The following is a 12,383-nucleotide window of genomic DNA, read 5'->3' on the forward strand; positions in this document are numbered from 1 at the left end:
CCAATACTCAAGACATTTCCGCTTTTTCGTCTTATTTTTGCAAGAATCACTTTTTCGTAACACATCATTTTGGCGGTGACCACTCCCTGACTGAAGGTGCCTCCTTGGCTGCCCATTTGCTTGCTATTATTGGTCTGGCTAAACCTAGAGTCCCTCCCTAGAGCCATGCTGATCACCTAATATTGCTCACATTTTAGTCATATAAGTCACCATATTATACCATATAAGAATATGTATATTTTTTTTTAAACAGAGACATGGATTAGACAGTTCTAATATATCCCTGTAAATTATCTCCAAAGCCTATGACCCTATCACACCAATAGATGAAGAAATGGTCAAAAATATATTAGATATTGTGGAACTTGATAACTTGATAAGTAACTTGATAAGGGCCATGTTATGATAGAATGAGTAAAAATAGCATAGGAGACAATCCCTCTAAATCTGTTTACCTAAAGGATACCACAAGAGTCCTGATTGTGTGCTGGTATGCATTGCTTTTCTTTGTAGAAAAAAACTAAGGGCCCATTTACTCGGGCAGATAATCTGCCGTAACAAGTGCTGGCTGATGATATAGCAACTAGATCAGCGCTGGCTTAGTTAAAGGGGTTATTCAAGGCTATAACAGAGTGTCCAACCCACGGTGGTGATCATACTTAACTGACCTGCTCCCCTTGTGTCACCGTTATCGTGGGGCTTTCCTACGAACAAAGATTACTGTGATTGTTTATCCCACATTCGGTTTGCCTATTGTGATCAGCACATCCCCTGTTTAGGGATGGTGGGAGAGGTGTGCTGCTGACAAATGACTGCTACGGGGACCAACATCAAGTTTTTCCAGCAGCTGCCGCTCGGATGGGGAGGCTCTGTGCATAGAATTTATTTACTAATGTCAATGATAACTGTATAAATTCGTATGCACTGAGCTCCCCCTGGTGGTGGCTGCAGGCAGCAAGTTTTAAAATATACTGCATGAAAGAAAGCAGGAGATTTATCACTGTATTTTGCCTCAGAATGAGTACCATATTTATGAAACATCTCTTTTACTTTTTCCAACATAAAGTGGGTGAGGCTGAGAGCGACATCTTTTTATTACAATTTTTTAATAAAAAAATATATTCCACGTAATAAAAATAATAATAAAAATTGTAGTATATTCATTAGAAATTTGGAAAGTCGCACTTTGCCCATACTGTTTTAATATGGGGCCCTATGAGATCTGTGTAGACCCTGGTGATAATTTTAATGTCTGGATGCCATCAATGACAAACGAGCACTGACTCATTTATCATTTAATTGCTGGACACTTTGACATGAGGCAATGATCCGGAGTAAACGTTCATATAAATTAACTTTAGGGCGATCATTGTTCCATGTAAATGGGCCTCAAACTTTGACAACTTTTGTTACTTGCTAAAAAAACATTGTAAGGCCTCATGCACACGACCGTTGTGTGTTTTGCGGTCTGCAAATTGCGGGTCCGCAAAACACGGATGCAATTTGCGGACCGGCACAGACAGCCATTAATATAACTGCCTATTCTTGTCCGCAAAACGGACAAGAATAGGACAGGTTATAGTTTTTTTGCGGACCACAGAACGGAGCAACGGATGCGGACAGCACACAGAGTGTGAAGTGAATGGGTCTGCAAAAACTGCAGCTCGGATGCGGACCAAAACAACGTTCGTGTGCATGAGGCCTAAGAGACACAAATATATGTAAAGAATTACCTCTAAAGGGAATTTCTGGCCTTCCAAACTGTGTTCTGATCCATCTGACGTAGCATTGCATTTTGCCCAATGGAACGTTATTCTGCTAGCTCGGTAAGCTGTATCTAAGGCACCACCGCTAAGATAATATTCTCCTGTTAAATTAATTTCCACTGCAGAAACCAAGAAAAAAATGTTAAAAGCAATGGCATGAATGGATTATTTCAACTGTTATCAGGCATCATAATGACATTTGCAATACAATATAGATACCACCAGCAGAAGCTAATACAAAATAGTGAACTGAATACTGTAAGATAAAAAGGTTTGCTAAGCGTTTTAGTATCCTGTTCCGGTTGACAGGTAATTTTTTGGGCAAAATTACCATTAAACAGGATGCAACAGGACACAAAAAAAGGATTCAGGCTCCATTTTTCTGGCCTACAAAATAAGATCCAGTTGGATCCCATTTTTTGTAAAAAGAAGTCAATGGCGACAAGATGTTGCATCCTGTTTTAAAGGGCTTTTCTGGGATTCATTTGTCTTTTAACAGATGTAGTTGCTTATCTCATGTACATCTTCTCCATGCTTTCCTTTTCAGTTTGGAATCTCCTGACCCTCAAATGACAGGTTACATCCTGTATGTAGCGCTTCCTGTATCCAACCAAACCCATGATGCACTTCTTTCTCTGCCACAGCTCAAGCACCGCCCCTAACACCCAGCTGGTTTATAGCTCCTCCCACACAGAGAGATAGGAGCAATAAAGGTAATTGAAATGCATTACAACATGATGGCTCCCTTCACAAATGATTATTTTAAAGGAAGAAAACCTCTTTGAAGATAACTTTTATTCGGATCTGGGAAACAAAACTGTGCCTTTCAAAGAAAGCAAAAAGGTATAGCCTGTATAATCCATTGCTAGAATAGTTATGTGAGCCCCCAGCTGTCACTGACAGCCAAACACATTCTCTGCAGGCAGCTGCTAATACTAGGACCTGCACAAAGGTGGATCATATGATCAAACCCTTCTGACAGATGGAAAGCGTTCAACAAAAGGACCTTCAAAAAGATCATTGAACGTTGTATGAAGATAGAAAAACCTAGAGCGTGTTTTTATTTCTTTTCTCTATATTTTTATGTTGTTTAGATCCCTAAAACTATACCCTTAGATGTCTTGCAAGAGGAACACTGATGCGTGACACTTATACATACACTGGGTTACAGTTTTTTCAGGCAGGTGTCTCTAAGTTGTCTAGGTAAGTGCCAGTCATGTTAATTCAAGCGTCTTAGGGTACACTGTACCCAAGAGACATCAGAAGCCTCTGTGAACCTTTTAAGTACTTCTCTCATCAATACCTTTGTATTCAATGTTGAGCTTATGTGACAAACAAAGAGAAATGTCAGCTAATCACCCTGCCGTGACTATAAAAATAACACCGCCATTGCACACAAAACATTATAATGCCGCAGTTGTGTAAAATGTTCAGACATCCCTTGATGACCTAGCAATCCTGTTTTCTGTATTTACTTCTTGCATGCAATGTCTTCACCAAATTGGGTAAATGTCTAAAAGTCTCAAGATTCCCTTGAGTGGATTTTAAGGCCACTACTGTGTTACTAGTAATTAAACATCGATTTCTGTCTAGCCCGTTGTATAAACTGTGAAGAACTGCAGATTACACAGCCTATAAAGAAATACAGATGTGTGTCTTGTAAAAGACTGAACTTCACATTCTAAGTCTGATAACACTGTCCAAGTTACAATATCTGCAGTGAGTACTTAGAGGTCACTGAGTTGTCAGAAATCTTTTGATGTGTCATAGAGATACAGTATATAAAAATGTTTGATTGTTGAGGATCTGAGTGCTGAGACCGCAGCGATCTCTAGAACGAGAAGATAAAAGTGCTTGTATATCATGCTCTCTCTTCTTGCTGCAGGAGAGGGAGTGAGATGGACTTAGTTTATGGATCCACCTCCGTCCACTGCAGTGAGGAGAGAGAGAGAGAGAGAGGCTACTTTCACACTAGCGTTTTTACTGGATCCGGCAGGGCTCAGCAACAACGCTTCCATTACTGATAATACAACCATCTGCATCCGTTATGAGCGGATCCGGTTGTATTATCTGTAACATTGCCAAGACAGATCCGTCATGAACTCCATTGAAAGTCAATGGGGGACGGATCAGTTTTCTATTGCGTCAGTGTCAAAGAAAACAGATCCGTCCCCATTCACTAGCATTGTGGATCATAACGGATCCGTCTTGCTCCGCATCTCAGGATGGAAAGCAAACCGCAGCATGCTGTGGTTTGCTATCCGGTATCAGAACAGAACGGAATGCATTTTGGAGCACTCCGTTCTGTTCAGTTACGTTTTGTCCCCATTGACAATGAATGGGGACAAAACAGAAGCGTTTTTTTTCCGGTATTGAGACCCTATGACGGATCTCAATACCGGAAAATAAAAACGCTAGTATGAAAGTAGCCTAATATGTGAGCAGCTCACTCTCCACGTTCTAGTGATCGGCACTCAAAGTCCCACAGATCAAAAACTTTGATATGTTTCTATGACATATCAAACAGTTTTACCAAAACGCAGTGACCCGGGGCAGACTGGCCATAGATCCTACAGGGAAACTTCCCAGTGCGCCGTCCAAGCTCCCCTTACGGCGGCTGGCAAAGTACAAAATGAGCTAGTGCTCTCAGTAATACTGGGAGCATCAAAAAAGCTAAAGTTAGCCAACTAAGAGAGGCCATAGGTCTAACTAACTGAGACAAATAGAGCCACAAAATGGGATATCTTTAAAAACATCCTAAAATCTCATTGTGAGAGGTACATACCGTATGGGAATAAAAGGTTAAGGAACAAAAAGAAACCAATGTGGATAAATAGAACTGTAAAGAAAGCAATACATGACAAAAAGAAAGCATATAAATCACTAAAACAGGAGAACGGCACAGAAGCACTGAAAAACTATGAGGAAAAAAATAAAACATGTAAAAAACAAATAAAAGCGGCCAAACTAGAGACCGAGAGATTAATTGCCAAAGAGAGTAAAACTAACCCTAAAATGTTCTTCAATTATATAAATGTTAAAAAGTATAAATCTGAAGGTGTCGGCCATTTAAAGAGTAATGAGGGGGGAGTCGCAGAGAGCGATGAGGAGAAAGCAAAGCTGTTAAATATTTTTTTCTCCAATGTATTCACTGAGGATGACATGCTGAATGTAAAAATAAATTCCCCATTAAAAGTGTCCTGTCTGACCCAGGAAGAAGTACAACAGCGACTTAAAAAGATTAAAATAGACAAATCGCCAGGACCAGATGGCATACACCCCCGTATCCTAAGGGAATTAAGTAATGTCATAGCCAGACCCTTATTTCTGATATTTACAGACTCTATACTGACAGGGAATGTCCCACAGGATATGCGCATGACAAATGTGGTGCCAATATTAAAAAAGAGTCCAAAAACAGAGCCTGGAAACTATAGGCCGGTACGTTTAACATCTGTTGTGGGTAAACTGTTTGAAGGTTTTCTAAGAGATGCTATCTTAGAGCATCTCAACGGAAATAAGCAAATAACGCCATATCAGCATGGATTCATGAGGGATCGGTCATGCCAAAATAATTTAATCAGTTTCTATGAGGAGGTAAGTTCTAGACTTGACTGCAGCGAATCAATGGATGTCGTGAATTTGGACTTCTCCAAAGCATTTGACACTGTACCACATAAAAGGTTAGTATATAAAAAGAGAATGCTCGGACTGAGAGAAAACGTCTGTATGTGGGTAAGTAATTGGCTGAGGGATAGAAAACAGAGGGTGGTTATTACTGGTACACACTCAGATTGGGTCACTGTCACTAGTGGTGTAACTCAGGGGTCAGTATTGGGCCCTATTCTCTTCAATATATTTATTAATGATCTTGTAGAAGGCTTGCACAGTAAAATATCAATTTTCGCAGATGACACTAAACTGTATAAAGTAATTTACACTGAAGAGGACAGTATACTACTACAGAGTGATCTGGATAGACTGGAGGCTTGGCAGATAAGTGGCAGATGAGGTTTAACACTGACAAATGTAAAGTTATGCACATGGGAAGGAATAATGCAAGTCACCCGTACATACTAAATGGTAAAACACTCTGTAACACTGACATGGAAAAGGATCTAGGAATTTTAATAAACAGCAAACTAAGCTGCAAAAAAGTGTCAGGCAGCTGCTGCCAAGGCCAATAAGATAATGGGTTGCATCAGAAGGGCCATAGATGCCCGTGATGAGAACATAGTCCTACCACTTTACAAATCATTAGTCAGACCACACATGGAGTACTGTGTACAGTTCTGGGCTCCAGTGAACAAAGCAGACATAGCAAAGCTGGAGAGGGTACAGAGGAGAGTAACTAAAGTAATAACTGGAATAGGGCAACTACAGTACCCTGAAAGATTATCAAAATTAGGGTTATTCACTTTAGAAAATAGTCGATTGAAGGGAGATCTAATTAATATGTATAAATATATCAGGGGTCAGTACAGAGATCTATCCCGTCATCTATTTACCCCCAGGACTGTGACTGTGACAAGGGGACATCCTCTGCGTCTGGAGGAAAGAAGGTTTGTACACAAACATAGAAGAGGATTCTTTACGGTAAGAGCAGTGAGACTATGGAACTCTCTGCCTGAGGAGGTAGTGATGGTGAGTACAATAAAGGAGTTCAAGAGGGGCCTGAATGTATTTCTGGAGCGTAATAATATTACAGGCTATAGCTACTAGAGAGGGGTCGTTGATCCAGGGAGTTATTCTGATTGTCTGAATGGAGTCAGGAAGGAATTTTTTATTCCCCTAAAGTGGGGAAAATTGTCTTCTACCTCACAGTTTGTTTGTTTTTTGCCTTCCTCTGGATCAACTTGCAGGATGACAGGCCGAACTGGATGGACAAATGTATTTTTTCGGCCTTATATACTATGTTACTATGTTACTCATGGTCAGCGGCTGCAGATGTCCTCCTGAATTCAATTTTATGGCTGTCTTCAAGATGGTGATACAACTAAATACTGCAGCTGATGGAACGGGAGCTGATGGCTCCATATCTTCATTTAAAACAACTGGACGAGAACAGAAAGTGCAACTATTGAGGGACAGCTTCTGGGGCAGTATCTGGTGCATCACCGTGGTATTTCAGTCTGCTGGGGCGGCACTATTTTATTGTAGACTCCACTTACTTGTGTTACCCCGCCTTCTTTCGTCTACACCATGGGGCCACGTTTAGTTTTTTCCAGGGGAACATTAAGTTCACAATCGGCCCCTGTAGTGACCTTTTACATCATGAAAGTACAATCCCACATGTAAATGTGTCAGAAGTTCAACAAGCTATTTATTCTGCGTGCAGCCTATGGAAGCCTTTGTCACTGCAGATAGTTCTATAGACATACTTGTCTAACAGGTGGTACAGCAACAATACACATTTTTGCTCTAGGGGGTCATTCACTGCATTCACTACCAGATGCATTCTTCCTTGACTTGAGGCATCCAGAAATGAGTGACGAGAGATGACCAGCTTTTATATATTTTTTTAAACATTTGCATAAGGCTTCTTTTACACTAACGTTAGGCTTGTCCGGTGTGCTGCGGTATTTGTCCGGCGGTCTCTCGGCATGTTGGCCTTGCTGCAGCCTAATCTCCCGCCCGTCCCCATTATAGTAAATAGGGCCGGATTTCCAGCAGCATACGTGTGTAAGCGTTAGCATGGATCAAGCTAGTGTGAAAGAAGCCTTACTCTATCAGATATAGTACAAATTTTATTTTTATTTTTTAAGTTGGTCATCTAATGCAATTCATCTCAGGATATCTTGACCTAAGAGGAAAACATAAGGAAGAACACCTTATGTAGTAAGCAAGTAAGGAGCCTTCCCTACCCTTCTTGTAGGATCAATAATTCATTAATTTTCAATATTCATTAACGTCCGAGTTATCTAGCTGAAAAGTACAACAATACGGTTGTCACCCAGATTACCTCAGTCTATGAATGACTGTAAACCTGCACTGACAAGGACGGCTTCATTCCATAAGAACTGGGACCTGTCAGCCATTCTCTGCTTCTAAAAATCTACTTGGCAAATTCTATGAGCAGGGCCATGTCTGCCATTAGTAGACATCACCTAGCATCTGGTAACCAAGGAGGAGGCCAAGATACTGTCACTCGCACATAGCTGGGGACAATAAGAAGGAACTTCATAAAGATGGCTGATTCAGTACTTTGATCTTTCAAAGCTACATTTATCAATTTGTACCTTCCGTAAAAGCCATCCTATATCCAGACTATGTATACTGTACTGTATACTCAGCTTTACCGGACTATATACACCATATAACATGTACTGTATACTCAGCTTTATCCGGACTATGTATACTGTACTGTATACTCAGCTTTACCGGACTATATACCATATAACATGTACTGTATACTCAGCTTTATCCGGACTATGTATACTGTACTGTATACTCAGCTTTACCGGACTATATACCATATAACATGTACTGTATACTCAGCTTTATCCGGACTATGTATACTGTACTGTATACTCAGCTTTACCGGACTATATACCATATAACATGTACTGTATACTCAGCTTTATCCGGACTATGTATACTGTACTGTATACTCAGCTTTACCGGACTATATACCATATAACATGTACTGTATACTCAGCTTTATCCGGACTATGTATACTGTACTGTATACTCAGCTTTACCAGACTATATACCATATATCATGTACTGTATACTCAGCTTTATCCGGACTATGTATAACCTGTACTGTATACTCAGCTTTATCCGGACTATGTATAACATGTACTGTATACTCAGCTTTATCCGGACTATGTATAACCTGTACTGTATACTCAGCTTTATCCGGACTATGTATAACCTGTACTGTATACTCAGCTTTATCTGGACTATGTATACCATGTACTGCATACTCTGCTTTATCCGGACTATGTATAACCTGTACTGCATACTCTGCTTTATCCGGACTATGTATAACATGTACTGTATACTCTGCTTTATCCGGACTATGTATAACCTGTACTGTATACTCAGCTTTATCCGGACTATGTATAACATGTACTGCATACTCTGCTTTATCCGGACTATGTATAACATGTACTGCATACTCTGCTTTATCCGGACTATGTATAACATGTACTGCATACTCTGCTTTATCCGGACTATGTATAACCTGTACTGTATACTCAGCTTTATCCGGACTATGTATAACATGTACTGTATACTCAGCTTTATCCGGACTATGTATAACATGTACTGTATACTCTGCTTTATCCGGACTATGTATAACCTGTACTGTATACTCAGCTTTATCCGGACTATGTATAACATGTACTGCATACTCTGCTTTATCCGGACTATGTATACCATGTACTGTATACTCAGCTTTATCTGGACTATGTATAACATGTACTGTATACTTAGCTTTATCCGGACTATATACTATATAACCTGTACTGTATACTCAGCTTTATCCGGACTATGTATACCATGTACTGTATACTCAGCTTTATCCGGACTATGTATAACATGTACTGTATACTCAGCTTTATCCGGACTATGTATACCATGTACTATATACTCAGCTTTATCCGGACTATGTATAACCTGTACTGTATACTCAGCTTTATCCGGACTATGTATAACCTGTACTGTATACTCTGCTTTATCCGGACTATGTATAACCTGTACTGTATACTCTGCTTTATCCGGACTATGTATAACATGTACTGCATACTCTGCTTTATCCGGACTATGTATACCATGTACTGTATACTCAGCTTTATCTGGACTATGTATAACATGTACTGTATACTTAGCTTTATCCGGACTATATACTATATAACCTGTACTGTATACTCAGCTTTATCCGGACTATGTATACCATGTACTGTATACTCAGCTTTATCCGGACTATGTATAACATGTACTGTATACTCAGCTTTATCCTGACTATGTATAACATGTACTGTATACTCTGCTTTATCCGGACTATGTATAACATGTACTGTATACTCAGCTTTATCTGGACTATGTATAACATGTACTGTATACTTAGCTTTATCCGGACTATATACTATATAACCTGTACTGTATACTCAGCTTTATCCGGACTATGTATACCATGTACTGTATACTCAGCTTTATCCGGACTATGTATAACATGTACTGTATACTCAGCTTTATCCGGACTATGTATAACATGTACTGTATACTCAGCTTTATCCGGACTATGTATAACCTGTACTGTATACTCTGCTTTATCCGGACTATGTATAACCTGTACTGTATACTCTGCTTTATCCGGACTATGTATAACATGTACTGCATTCTCTGCTTTATCCGGACTATGTATACCATGTACTGTATACTCAGCTTTATCCGGACTATGTATACTGTACTGTATACTCAGCTTTACCAGACTATATACCATATATCATGTACTGTATACTCAGCTTTATCCGGACTATGTATAACCTGTACTGTATACTCAGCTTTATCCGGACTATGTATAACATGTACTGTATACTCAGCTTTATCCGGACTATGTATAACCTGTACTGTATACTCAGCTTTATCCGGACTATGTATAACCTGTACTGTATACTCAGCTTTATCTGGACTATGTATACCATGTACTGCATACTCTGCTTTATCCGGACTATGTATAACCTGTACTGCATACTCTGCTTTATCCGGACTATGTATAACATGTACTGTATACTCTGCTTTATCCGGACTATGTATAACCTGTACTGTATACTCAGCTTTATCCGGACTATGTATAACATGTACTGCATACTCTGCTTTATCCGGACTATGTATAACATGTACTGCATACTCTGCTTTATCCGGACTATGTATAACATGTACTGCATACTCTGCTTTATCCGGACTATGTATAACCTGTACTGTATACTCAGCTTTATCCGGACTATGTATAACCTGTACTGTATACTCAGCTTTATCCGGACTATGTATAACATGTACTGTATACTCAGCTTTATCCGGACTATGTATAACATGTACTGTATACTCTGCTTTATCCGGACTATGTATAACCTGTACTGTATACTCAGCTTTATCCGGACTATGTATAACATGTACTGCATACTCTGCTTTATCCGGACTATGTATACCATGTACTGTATACTCAGCTTTATCTGGACTATGTATAACATGTACTGTATACTTAGCTTTATCCGGACTATATACTATATAACCTGTACTGTATACTCAGCTTTATCCGGACTATGTATACCATGTACTGTATACTCAGCTTTATCCGGACTATGTATAACATGTACTGTATACTCAGCTTTATCCGGACTATGTATACCATGTACTATATACTCAGCTTTATCCGGACTATGTATAACCTGTACTGTATACTCAGCTTTATCCGGACTATGTATAACCTGTACTGTATACTCTGCTTTATCCGGACTATGTATAACCTGTACTGTATACTCTGCTTTATCCGGACTATGTATAACATGTACTGCATACTCTGCTTTATCCGGACTATGTATACCATGTACTGTATACTCAGCTTTATCTGGACTATGTATAACATGTACTGTATACTTAGCTTTATCCGGACTATATACTATATAACCTGTACTGTATACTCAGCTTTATCCGGACTATGTATACCATGTACTGTATACTCAGCTTTATCCGGACTATGTATAACATGTACTGTATACTCAGCTTTATCCTGACTATGTATAACATGTACTGTATACTCTGCTTTATCCGGACTATGTATAACATGTACTGTATACTCAGCTTTATCTGGACTATGTATAACATGTACTGTATACTTAGCTTTATCCGGACTATATACTATATAACCTGTACTGTATACTCAGCTTTATCCGGACTATGTATACCATGTACTGTATACTCAGCTTTATCCGGACTATGTATAACATGTACTGTATACTCAGCTTTATCCGGACTATGTATAACATGTACTGTATACTCAGCTTTATCCGGACTATGTATAACCTGTACTGTATACTCTGCTTTATCCGGACTATGTATAACCTGTACTGTATACTCTGCTTTATCCGGACTATGTATAACATGTACTGCATTCTCTGCTTTATCCGGACTATGTATACCATGTACTGTATACTCAGCTTTATCTGGACTATGTATAACATGTACTGTATACTTAGCTTTATCCGGACTATATACTATATAACCTGTACTGTATACTCAGCTTTATCCGGACTATGTATACCATGTACTGTATACTCAGCTTTATCCGGACTATGTATAACATGTACTGTATACTCAGCTTTATCCGGACTATGTATACCATGTACTATATACTCAGCTTTATCCGGACTATGTATAACCTGTACTGTATACTCAGCTTTATCCGGACTATGTATAACATGTACTGTATACTCAGCTTTATCCTGACTATGTATAACATGTACTGTATACTCAGCTTTATCCGGACTATGTATAACATGTACTGTATACTCAGCTTTATCCGGACTATGTATAACATGTACTGTATACTCAGCTTTATCCGGACTATGTATAACCTGTACTGTATACTCAGCTTTATCCGGACTATGTATA

The 12,383-nt window shown here is 39.2% G+C and overlaps 1 protein-coding gene across 3 annotated transcripts in view; it reads right to left on the bottom strand.

Moving 5' to 3' along the window:
- PTPRZ1 (protein tyrosine phosphatase receptor type Z1) overlaps window positions 1-12,383 on the bottom strand; it is a 250,893-nt gene that overhangs the window by 145,996 nt on the left and 92,514 nt on the right. For all 3 annotated transcript variants that reach the window (XM_044280285.1, XM_044280284.1, XM_044280283.1), the window contains exon 4: window positions 1,734-1,885. In XM_044280285.1, coding sequence (XP_044136220.1) covers window positions 1,734-1,885 — 152 coding nt within the window. The remainder of the gene's footprint in view (window positions 1-1,733; window positions 1,886-12,383) is intronic.

This window comes from Bufo gargarizans, chromosome 2 (assembly GCF_014858855.1).
Source record: "Bufo gargarizans isolate SCDJY-AF-19 chromosome 2, ASM1485885v1, whole genome shotgun sequence".
NCBI lineage: Eukaryota > Metazoa > Chordata > Amphibia > Anura > Bufonidae > Bufo > Bufo gargarizans.